Genomic DNA, 12,123 nt, shown 5'->3' with positions numbered 1-12,123 from the left:
AAACCTTTGATTGTATATCCTGGACAAATGTGAGGTGGTTAAGTTTTTTTCCTTTTGAAACAGACAAACAAAATTCAACATTATACCAAGTCTACAGAAACATGGCAGCAAATGATAGAGTACCGTAGAAGGCAAGCTGCAACTCTGCTATCGGCAATGAAGACTAACATTTTACATTTCTCTTTATTTTTCTTTGCAAGTAACCTTTGCTGTTAAACAGACATGGACAACATGGAAACTTAAAGTGCTCTTTTTGAAATCGTATTTTTGGAAGCTGGTAAACATTGGCATGTTTTGGTGCATGGATAAAAAACATAGCTTGAAACTGGAGTAAAAAAAAATAAAAAATACTGTGTTACCGAATGAGGTCAATAGTGATAAACTCCTTTGAGATGAAACAGCAGCTCAAGTAGAATAAAAGTTCATATATTAATAATAAATACATCTGTTTAAAAAAAATTAGGAAAAAGCTAATGGATCCAAGTCCCACACGACAAGAATCCTGGTCAGAGTCTATGTTCTGGTTCGGTTGCTGGCCTAGCTTACCGACTTGAGTACTGACCAGGGGTTGGTCCCACGTACCTCCAGCGGGGGGTCGTTTTTAAAGATATGGTTGCACATATCATCCAACGGAGGCTCAGAGTCAGCCGTTGCAAACTGCGCCGCCTCCTCCACCTCCTTCCGAATGGCCACGTCCATTTCCTAAACGAGAACAATATGAGCGTCACCCATTCATCACGTTTGTAAACATGATGTGCCAGGCTACAAGTGAGTAGCTTTATTCTGTCATAATAAAACAAAATACGAGCATCATGCCGCTACATAATCCACCTGAAGCGCACAAATGTACATGAACGTGCTTACCTTCAGTTCCTCCGCAGACGCCATGTTGTTGCTGAGCATTTGCTCTTTCAACAGGGCGATGGGGTCATTTTTGCTGCGCACTTCCTGGATCTCCTCCCGAGAGCGGTAGCTGCAGGAAGTTACGACACAGACTATAAGCCTTCATGCATGAACGATCAAAGATTTGTCAAAAGAGTCAATTCACAAAATACTCCAGTGACAAACCTGACGCCAGGATCACTCATGCTGTGTCCGTGGTAACGATAGGTCTGCAGCTCCAACACGATTGGACCCTGAAACAAAAGAGCGAATGTGGAACAGAACGGTCACGTACATCATCTGGAACAGTTCAGAATCAGTGTGCAGCCAATAACGAGCCTAAAATAAAACCAAAAATTTTTTTTTAGGCCAGCAGAGAATTCCTTTCTGTCCATGCTGGTCCACCATGGTGTACATGAGGCGCCACAAACCAGCCTGCTCACCTTCCCGGCTCGACAGAGGTCCGCTGCAAACTTGACTGCCTCTCTCACGCACAAGACGTCCATCCCGTCCACCTGTGCCAGGAGGACTTCATTAAAGTCACAACGAAAACCAGCTGACTGCTCATCTCGTGTCTTTAACATGTGACATGCGTGTTTTGTATGCAGTATCATACATGAGCATCAGACATCTGGGTACATGCTCACACCTGCAACTGCCTGGACGCCAAGGTCTTGTTATAGTCTAGGTCCGCGCAGGCCGGCCGGCTCCAGCACACGGTCTTGCTGCAGCCGTGACCCCTGGACCCCTCAAATATTTCCACGCCAACATCTCACACGGTCGCGGTTTTTACGTTTACGTCAGCGGTAGTCCCTCCTTTTCTGCCACCGCGGAAGTACCGCATTTAGAAACACTACGAAAAAGGTCGACGACGTGTACGCGTCACATGATCACGACTCTCACTCGGATCCCCGGGATGTAGTCTCCTCGTTTGTAGTAGTCTGTGCTGGCCGATGCCCTCTCCGCCGACGTCCCCATGCCGTACTGGTTGTTCTCGCAGATGAAAATGCACGGGAGCTTCCAGAGGGCGGCCATGTTGAAGGTTTCAAAGAGCTGTCCCTTGAGTTGCAAAATGACAGGAGGTCAAAAAGGTGCAAGTTTTTCGTGTGAATTAATCAGGGGAAAAAAAAAAACATTTATTGAATCATAAGATGGCTCTTAGTCCACAACTTCATCACAGTTAATATTTTCGTATCATCCCGATTTAGAAGTTTCAAACCATAGCTGTGATCAGTGAATATTTGGTGCGTTTATGCGTTGGGTTTTTTTTACCTGATTGGCGGCGCCGTCGCCGTAAAGCGTCACACACAACTGGTTGTTTCCTTGGTATTGACACGCCAGAGCGATACCTGCACCCAGTGGAACCTGAACACAAAACAAGACCGTCTGTGGTGCTGCAAGGCCAGGAATCCACAGAACAGAAAGAATGAGCTCAAAAAATATCTTCAGAATGGTGCAAATGAAACAAATTTTCAAAGTAAATGTGTGAGTAAACCGAGACCAGATCATATTTGCACAGACGTACTTTTTGCGGCATTTGTTTCGTGGTGTGCGTTAGGATTTTTCAGATGAAATTTAAAAAAAAAAAGTGCATTAACTGATTTACTCATTCAGTACCGGCCAATTCTAGACCAAGCCTGAAAAGACGTTTAAAAACGTCTTTGGGAGTGAATGAGATTTTAACTGGAATACAGGTAACTGTCGCTATAGGCCGTGCGGATTTGTCCACGTTGACTTGCCCACCTGTGCTCCCACAATGCCGTTCCCTCCATAGAAGCGCGGCGCGTACATATGCATGGAGCCTCCCTTCCCTTTGGACACGCCCCCTCTTCGACCTGCGCAGCGACACAAGCTGAGGCTCGGCATTGAGCCGCTCGACTTCTTACCCCCCCCCCCCCCTTCTTACCGGTCAGCTCGCACAGGACTTGCTTGACGGACACTCCCCGGGTGTACGTGTAAGCATGCGCGCGGTACGCCGTGATCAGGTGATCAGTCGGGTTGATGGCAGCCTCCACACCGGCAGCACAAGCTTCCTGTACGATACAAATTTTTATTTTTACTTACTGGCATCAAGTCGTTTTTGATGAATGCAGATTGAAGGTATTGGTTAAAGCTCCGCCCCCCCCCCCCCCAAAATAGAGATTTGCTCGAACGTGTACATGTTCCACACCTGTCCGTCATACAGGTGGCAGAATCCTCGGATGATCTTCTGCTTGTACAGCTGATCAGCCTTGAGCTCCATGCGTCGCACCGTCTGCATGGTGCGGTAATACCGCAGGCCCTGCTCCCGTGTTAGCTCCGCCTTTGCAGAAGGCCCCTCCTCCAGGAGGTGCAGCTCGCATTTCTGTTAGCGACGAAAAACTGTTTCAGGACACCACAAATGGCAAATCTTGTGAAAAGGGGCTGGGCGATTACATTTTAATTAGCAGGATGTTTTTTTAACTTATTTTTTTTTTAAGTTCAAAGCACCTCCTAAGTGAAAATCACCCAGCCCCGATGAAGTTCGATTGCTTTATCAGCTCACCTTGATGTCTAAGGTCACCTGAGGTGTAAAGTCAGAGTAGGTGCGGGAAGCAGTAACGCGGGCAACCTGAAGGTACACACACGGACGGACGCTATTAGCGCACTAAACCCAGAAGAGTCGTGAATATAAAGCCGACATGTCAGCTTGCGAGCTCAGGCAGCCAACTCGTGATGGGGGCTCCAAGTCATGTTAAAAGATGGCTGACGCCCCCCGTGCACAAACATGAGCCCTGTTCACGCGCGTTTGGGAACGCCTGCTCAATAGAAAAAGTCAATGAAATTAAATTGTTTACATTAGTAAAGAGGAAGAAGGCATATTGACCATGTCCTCAAGTAGAGTGCAAATATAAAGACTGCAATGCACAACATGCCCGATCAAGAGCGCTTAGAATGAAAAAGTTAGTGACAAGCAGGCAAGTAGACAATGGAGGCCTGCGTCTCCGCTTCTTACTGGTGCGGCTAAAGACGCGCTAGCTAAGGGCGCCGCGCCAGCTTTAGCGCCGACTACTGGCGGAGCTTTGGGGGTCAGCCGCTGCGTCTGCGCCAAGTCGGGTGGCACCGCCGGCAAGGTTAGACTGGCGTACTCTGACAGGCCAATCAGCAACTGGGGAGCACAGGAGCCAATTAGTCAGAGCCAGCGAGAGACGGGCTACTGAGAGCGCTCAGCACGACGCTTCTAGAGTGCCAAAAATGAGATAGAAGCAGGCCAGCTGTTTGTAATTTGACATTTGAGCAATGACAGTGCATTTACACTAACGTGAAAAGAAGACCACTTGCCGGGATTATTTCTGAATTCCTGAGGGAATAGTCGCAAAATTCCATTAATGATTAACAGAAACTAAACAAACCAAGCCACATTCCATTCCATTTTTGTTTTTGTGGGTGTTTTTGCAATTTAACCCACCACCATCAAAGTTAAATTGCAAATTCTTAATGACAGTAAAGGTACATCTTAAGAGTGAAAATGAACTGAGGTAGTTATTTGCACATGGACAATTTTAGGACGGACTCCTTCTCAATAGCAGTACGTGTAATTGCAATTGTAATTGGTGTAAAAATAGATGTTACAAAGGGTGTTGCAAGGGGAAAAGATTCGAAACAGTGGTGAGCAACTTACCTCAGACACGGTTTGGGCTCCCTGGGGTTCAGGCGAAAGTGGCAGAGGGACAAGAAGAGAGACATTAATTTAGATTTGTGAGCAATAGAGCATTAAAGAGGAAAAACAACACGTGAAGCATTGGCGCATTGGTGTAGAAACATAGGCTCTAAGCAGAATCTAATTTAGCGTTTTGAATTTCTGATAAACATAACAGAGGTGCTGCGATAGAGAGTTGTGAAAGTCATACCGATAGAACAAGGAAGCCTTATTGTTTCAAGAGAGAATGTGCTCACAGGTAACCTTGCCCATGACGCACCGACTTTCAGATTTTCACAAACATCTTAATTCTATTATTGTTGCAACATCTCTTCACTCCAAACGTAAACGTACTTGCACTATGCAGTGACTTGTGCCACATGCATATTAAGGCACGGACTCACAAACATTAAGTCATACTCTGTTCCGAAAAGTCAACAAGTCAAGAAATCGCAAAGGAAATAAAATTACTGTTCCTGTGTGCAAAAGGGGGCACTGACGAGGTCAGCATGCACTCATTCTGCCGGGAGTAGAAAGCTAACTCGTTTAGCATCTTCAGCTCGTCCGGAGGAGAAAAATCATCATCGGCAACAACAAAAAGCCTCCCGGAACACTCACCGCAGCCCTCCCGGTGAGCCGACACAGCGCACTGTAGAGGAGGCTCAGCATGTTCTGCATGCTGACGGACGGCGAGCGGACTCTTGAAGAGGATTAAAAAAATATTTGTGATGTCGCCTCAACGAGACGGCAGCGCGGTGTTGCTGTCCGTTCCCAAAAGGAGGCCGATTGAAAAACGCCTGTGAGAGTGAAACAGTTCCGCATTAGCATTTATAGACCGTGTAAGACACCTCCCACTTTACTGTTTGTCAACTTGTCAGTCGACGTTACCTCTCATACGCACTGTTAAAAAACGGTAAACACAAACGCACAAAAGAAACACTAAATCAATGCCACGATTGAGGCTTTAAACATGAATATACGTGGGCCAAATGCGACTGGAGGTACTGTGGACTAATCAGAGAGGATCGAGCTTTTTGCATTGCTGGTCTCTCACCTTGGAATGGCCTTCACTTAAACGTTAGGCAACTCCAGTCTTTGTCCATGTTTAAAACTCGTGTTCTATGACGTCAAATAAGTAGATAAATGTAGTTGTTTATCTATTAATCGCACCGAGGACTACATTTCCCGGTTAGAGCGTTGTTACGCAAGCGCTACACACTTCCGTAAATACGATTTCAAAGTAAGGTCCAAATCTCAACACTCCATAGTATCCGTGTTCTAGCGATAGTCGCAAACACCCAAATTTGCTTTTACTTTGAAATCAGGGTCATTGCCCGGCGTTCAGTGTGTGTCTTCTCCAACCTGAGACCCGGGGAGGGAACTGGAGACCCGGGCGGGGGAGGGTGTTTACGAGCGCGCCGAGCCGAGGCCGCATCCCGGTCGGTACAGTACTGAGTACCCACTCACGGCCAAGCGATGAGGCTGCGTTTCGCCGGAGCCATCCTGCTGGCGGTGGCTGCCTACTACGTGTACCTGCCGCTGCCCGGCGGAGTGAGCGAGCCGTGGAAGCTGATGCTGCTGGACGCCCTCATCCGGGGCTTCATGCGCGCGGTGAGCACTGACTGGACAGCTGCATCGGGGGGAGGGTTGCGATGAAGAGTTGCTTAATATTTCAAATGTGATGCAGAAGAATAAATGTGTGTCTTGTTCATTTTTTTTCCAATAATTTTTCGGGGTTTTTTTGTAAAAACGACAAGACAGGCTAAATAATTCGTCTACTAGGAAGTTTTATTTTAGAAATAAAACAATATTTTTAAATAAATTATAAATTCATATTCGATTTATAGATATCAACTATAATTAATTGACTTTTAATTTATGAAGTAAACACGAGCTCCATCTAAAATGGGATACTATTAAAAATAGTTTCCATAAATTGAACAAACTATTGTTTCGTAGAACAAACTACCCAAAGCATTTATTTGCTCACACATTTTATGGTCGAAAATGTTTATTAATGACCATAATTGACATATTTCATGGAAATATGCCAATTGCTAAACGGTAAATAGCAATGTAATAACAATAGTAGCCTAATTGTTTAAAAATAGGTCAGTCTTCTCCTGGTATCGTATTTAAGGTACAATAGTTTGACTTAATTGTTCTTAAATACTGTAGAGAAGCAACATGTCGCATGTCCCCAGCATGACATTTTTTCCCGAAATAACTACATGTATATAAAACTCCATATTTTTTTATTATTCAGTTTGCTTCAAAGTCGTGCAACATCTCACCAGTATTTCACTCACTGAAAAGAGCTTTGTGCAACGTCACGGACTTGTTCTACTTGAATGCAGCTCAACTGGCTCCCACACCCCGATTCCTTTCAATTACTTTTTCCTAATACACCTGGATAACGTCCTATCCCCCCCGCCCGCCCTCTGGGGCACCTGTGCTTTGTGCCCCCAGGGCGACGTGGCCCAGGCGCTGGGCCTGTGCCACCAGGTGCACCTGCTCAACCGGGTGGTGTCGTGGGTCGAGTTGATCGAGGCTCGCTCCAGCGCCGCGTTGCTTGTCCGCGATGGTGTGCTGGGGGGCGTGCCCTCTCGCATCTTTCAGGCCACGGGGGGACGGTGGCCCAAAAGAGGGGTCCTCTACTTCCACGGAGGAGGGTGGGCGCTGGGCACTGCACGTAAGTACGAAGGTTTTCTTTTTATTTAAATATATGTATATATTTTTAACGGCACAAACGAAACCAGCTGGGCGCGGTTGTCTCCTGGCCATGGTATTACCATGACCGTGCGGCAGAGGGCGCTGTTGCTCCGGGTGGGAAAAATGGACAAGCAGAAATTAACGTTGCAAATGACCAGTGATCAGCGGTCAGGGTCCGCAATGAATTCACAACTGACCCTAGATATGATTGACATCACATGACCCATCCTCCTCCACAGGAATGCGATCATACGACTTCCTGTGCCGGAAGATGGCGGAGGAGCTGGACGCTGTCGTCATTTCAGTAGAGTGAGTAACAAACAGAACAAGAAAGAAAACTGAGAAGGCTAATGGAATCATTTTTTCATCAATTTGATTAAGGTATTAAGGACACTCATAAGTACTGTAGATCAAATATCATGGAAAAAAAATGACTTCGCTATCCAAGTACCACGATGCTGCCCAAAATTGAAATATATTGCATAGTGGGTAGCGTTTACAAAAAACGAGGCAGCTGTTTTATTTCTAAAAAAAGTATATTGAATATTAAGATACTGTAACACGATGCACAGCTTGAACATGAGCATTAAAAACTGTACTGAATTACTTGAAACGTATGGTACATAAATGTTGAAGCCACTGCAGCATTTGTTCAGTAATTATTCTTTTAACCACTAGAGGGAGCCCACACACCGAATTGCTCAATCATCGCAGCATTCATCCAACTCCATGTACAAAAAAAAAAAAAAAAGATATTGCTGATGCCTAGTCATATATATATATATATGTATATATATATATATTTTACAACGACATTGCCATAGCTACCGTCTGGCTCCGGAGGCGATATTCCCGGACCAGTACCACGATGCCCTGGCAGTATCGCGAGCCTTCTTGTCCCAGGAGGTTGCCAAGCATTACAGCCTGGACCGTAAGCGACTGTGCGTGTCGGGAGACAGCTCAGGAGGCAACCTGGCCGCAGCCGTCGCTCAGGAGGTGACCTAAATTTTATCATTGCGCATCGTGGTTGTGTAGTTAGCACGGCTCCCTCGCAGTTGTGATTGACATTCTGTATGTGTGTGTGTGTGTGTGTGTGTGTGTCCATAGCTGGGCTCCGATGTGACCCTCACCGCACACTTCAAGGTCCAAGCACTGATTTACCCGGTCCTGCAGGCGCTCGACTTCCACACGCCGTCCTATCAGCAGAACAAGGCGGTTCCCATCCTCTATCGGCCCGTCATGGCTCGCTACTGGCTGCTCTACCTCGGCGCCGACCCATCCCTGCAGTTGGCGCTGCTGGCCAACAACCACAGCGCCTTGGACCAGCCCGCCATCACCCCAGCTGCACGCTCACACCTGGACTGGACCGTCCTGCTGCCGGCGGAGCGTAAGAAGGACTTCCGGCCGCTGGTGGTGGAAACGGGCACGCCGGGGCTGCTGGGCCAAGTGCCGGCCCTGTTGGACGCGAGGGCGGTGCCACTGTTGGCCGAGCGAGACGTTCTAGCCAAGACGCCCGACGCTTACGTCCTGACGTGCGAGTTTGACGTGCTGCGGGACGACGGGCTGATGTACGCCGAAAGGCTACGGCGAGCCGGCGTGCGCGTCACCAGCGACCACTACGAGGACGGCTTCCACGGGTGCATATCGTTTGCGCATCTGCCCGTCATGTCCGCCGTGGGCCGCCGCGCCGTCGACAACTACATTCGATGGCTGGACCACAACCTCTGAGCCGAGGACCGGACGCTTTTGCCATAGACTGCTGATGTTCTTCTTCCAGGCTGGTGCAAGAGTGGTCAACCTGTCTTGGAGTGACAGAAAGAACCTGCTGCTAGCAACAGAAGGCAGCCATTAAGCATTTGTGTGTGTGTGTGTGTGGGGGGGGGGGGGCTAAAGTAGAAGTTGACGCTTTTTATGGTTTGATTTGATCACTGGAAGCTTCCTGCTTTTCATTCCCGCTTTTGGCCTTTTACTTGGAAAATTTCAGAGCAAACAATGAGCATGGGAGTGGGCTTGCGCACGCACGTGCACACACACACACAAAGCATAAACATAATTCCCATACACACGCACAAAAATACACTATGTATGCATGCACACCCTTAAAAAGACACACACCCACACTCACCCGTGTAAAAAGGCCCAAACACACAACACATCTGCATACAGACACTTGGAAAAAGCGCACGCACGGGTTGAAGCGAAGGTGTGTCATAGCTGTGGACGTTCTCGGGATTGTGCAATATGAACACGGCGCCTGCGTGTGACACGTCAGAGACTTGAATGATGTCATCGCGCTGAAAATGTGAACGAGGCATCTTTTTTGACAGCCGGGAATGTTTTCTGGCTCTTTTGCATTGTCGGGGGGAAAAGTGGCTCAACAGTCACAGGCTGGAATATTCCTGTCGGCGCCATCTTGTTCCGGATGCCCTTAACTGGTCGCCATCTGCAAATTCACCTAATCGCTGATTTTTTTTTTTTTACATTTTATTTTTTAAAACTGTCCACCACTGTTTGTCAGGAAACACACCTATGTGCTGCTTTGCTGCCATCTTGTGGCAGCTTGGTGGCGAGGAACTAAGTTGAAGTGAGTGAACAGGGCACATCGAGACCAGGGGTGCCCAAGTCTGGTCCTCGAGAACCCCTATCCAGCCTGTTTTTGATGTCAGGTGATTCAAATGATCAGCTCAAGCTTTGCAGAACGATCCTAATCATTTCAATCAGCCTGTTGGAGCAGAGAGACGTCTAAAACATCCAGGCCCTCGAGGACCGGACTTGGGCACTCCTGATTTAGACACGCTTTCCCTTCCAGCAGTCTCGATCATTTTGCTCCTCTTCAATCAAGCTCACATGTTTTCGTTTTTTGGTCAATGGCTGAGATTCAAACCGCGAACCTGTGAATTGTGACACAGATGTGCTAACCGCTAATTCGCCATGCTGCCCAATCATTTCGATCAAGGGGAGGAAACACCCGAGTTCCCTACCCCTGAATTAGATGATTTCATTCCATGTGTCCATTTCGTCTTGATGTACTTTTTAAATGTGGGTTCCATTTGTCAGCGATTTCAAAACGGTGAGCGTCATCCGGCGCAGGTGCGAGCGTGATTGTGACTTACCAGTTGCGACTTTCAGCTTCTTTGCCTCGTTGTCCGTTTGCTTGCTCGGCGGCCTGCAATGGCGCAGCTGCAGCTGCTCGTCATCCCGCCGTCCTCGCATGTCACTTGGAAAGCGGCCACCCCAGTGCGGCTTGTATCCCAAGCCTGCCGGCTTTTGGGACGTGCCGGTGCTTGATGGCGCGACGGCCCCCGGCTCTCCCACCGTCGGCAGATGCGGCGACGAGAACAGCAAGAACCAGAAGAAGACAACCCATGGCCTTTGAAGTGTCAGACTTCTTTCCATTCAAACTTTTCTCAGTCTATTACCCCCCCCCCCCTAAAAATAAAATAAAATAAATAAATCACAGTTCAAATGAATTCTCGAAAGACAATGTGAGCAATGCCAGATTCTTTTGGGTGGTGGGAGGAATTCCCAATTTGAAAAAAAAAAATCTCTTTCGCCTTTGAGGCCTAATCCTGGTTGGCTCTTCTCATGCCTGTTCCGTCACTGTTGTTTTTGGTTTGTTTGTTATTTGGTATCCTCGGCGACTTTGGGAGTTGGAGAGAAAACTTTCTCACGCCTTGTTCAAGTCGGCGTTGACAAGACGCCCGACAACGCTCACCTGTCAAGTCATCGGCACACGATGGACTATCGGCCGCTTGAGTTCCGCCCTCTCGTGCCATCGTCGTCTGGTCTCAGCTGGAAGCCTCCCCACCGCCCCAGTACCATGTGTGCGACACATTGGCAGTAACGAGGTACACATGCGCTCCTCGTCGTGTGAAGACGATGTTGCGGTGTTGTGGAGTATTATTGATTTGTTTGGGTTTTTTGTTTGTTTTTTTTTTGTTGCTTGAGGCTTGTTGCTTCATGTTCTTGTTGTCCTTGGTGTTCACCGCGCCGCGGTGACCGCGGAAGACTGCGGAGGGGACGGACGGCTGCACGCCGGCGTAAGCTTGCCCATATTTGGGAGTGGTTCGTCACCAGTCTACCACAAAATCGAGCCGAAATTTTACCGGCTGGTTAGTCTCAAAATCACTCCGCCGGCCCTGCTCCTATTGGATGCGCCATCTGACGTCACAGCGACAGCGTTCATGAGTTTAATATTAATATTATATTATAACTTAAACTTGGTGGCCATTGTGTGGCTTTTATGCTTTAGTAACTTAGTACACCCTGAACTGACACATTTACAATCACACCTTGGGACAATTTGGAGCGTTTCAAATCAACCTACCCGAGAGAAAATATAACTATAAAAATAAAAGAAAAAACTTGGCTCGCATAAGGTGATAAGAGTCGATTTATGATGTCAGATCAGAAAGGAAGCCAATAAAGAGTAGTAAACGCTAAAAAGCTGAGGAAAATGTTTACCCTGGCCAAAGTTTCACAAAACAAAACACAACCATAAAGATATCCCATTGACCAAAACGCCATTTTAAATAGATGTATTCAAACATCATTATTCACATTGTGGACATTGTGATGGATATTTAATGGCCTTCCAGGTGGTTCGTGATAGAGTCACTTTTTTTCCTTTTTGGATACCTTCCCATTGGATTTACACTTGACACTTCCTTACTCTGAATTACGTCCGGTTGGTGTCATACAAGAATGTGATGGCGGGGGAGTTGGAGGTGATGGGTGGGCGGTAGGGGCCCCTGGAATACACCGTCCCCCGAGAGCCCTGTTGGAGCTTGTTACAAACCTGCAGACGAGCGAAAGAGCAACAAGACATCCAGCTACGATTCAACTGTTGAAAGCAAACATGTCTGCCACAC

General features: G+C 47.4%; 2 protein-coding genes and 1 long non-coding RNA gene across 9 annotated transcripts; 1 reads left to right on the top strand and 2 right to left on the bottom strand.

The window, feature by feature from the left end:
- Positions 1-164: 164 nt before the first annotated feature.
- On the bottom strand, positions 165-5,775 carry LOC127593292 (pyruvate dehydrogenase E1 component subunit alpha, mitochondrial-like). Of its 7 annotated transcripts, none has more exons than XM_052054617.1 (14): positions 5,595-5,775; positions 5,159-5,337; positions 4,523-4,543; positions 3,857-4,009; positions 3,407-3,472; positions 3,053-3,226; positions 2,789-2,915; positions 2,626-2,717; positions 2,155-2,247; positions 1,786-1,941; positions 1,326-1,397; positions 1,069-1,136; positions 865-973; positions 165-702 (listed from the first exon to the last, which is right to left on the bottom strand). In XM_052054617.1, exons 2-14 carry the CDS (start codon positions 5,216-5,218, stop codon positions 538-540), a joined length of 1,356 nt encoding a protein of 451 aa, XP_051910577.1. In that variant the 5' UTR covers positions 5,219-5,337; positions 5,595-5,775; the 3' UTR covers positions 165-537. The 7 variants fall into 7 exon arrangements, with proteins under 7 accessions (XP_051910577.1, XP_051910578.1, XP_051910579.1 ...); XM_052054618.1 differs by having other exon boundaries at positions 5,159-5,240; XM_052054619.1 differs by lacking the exon at positions 2,155-2,247.
- A 99-nt stretch (positions 5,776-5,874) lies between these two features.
- LOC127593294 (neutral cholesterol ester hydrolase 1-like) lies at positions 5,875-10,262 on the top strand. The gene is made up of 5 exons (XM_052054625.1): positions 5,875-6,151; positions 7,010-7,232; positions 7,492-7,561; positions 8,077-8,248; positions 8,360-10,262. Exons 1-5 carry the CDS (start codon positions 6,017-6,019, stop codon positions 8,978-8,980), a joined length of 1,221 nt encoding a protein of 406 aa, XP_051910585.1. The 5' UTR covers positions 5,875-6,016; the 3' UTR covers positions 8,981-10,262.
- On the bottom strand, positions 6,767-8,081 carry LOC127593295 (uncharacterized). Its single transcript, XR_007960371.1, has 2 exons — positions 7,292-8,081; positions 6,767-7,226 (listed from the first exon to the last, which is right to left on the bottom strand). It is a non-coding gene; the product is annotated as an uncharacterized LOC127593295 (long non-coding RNA).
- Positions 10,263-12,123: the final 1,861 nt, after the last annotated feature.

This window comes from Hippocampus zosterae, chromosome 20 (genome assembly GCF_025434085.1).
Source record: "Hippocampus zosterae strain Florida chromosome 20, ASM2543408v3, whole genome shotgun sequence".
Classification (NCBI taxonomy): domain Eukaryota; kingdom Metazoa; phylum Chordata; class Actinopteri; order Syngnathiformes; family Syngnathidae; genus Hippocampus; species Hippocampus zosterae.
Note: the sequence above shows the minus strand (reverse complement) of the source record. Positions and strands in the feature narration are given on the sequence as shown.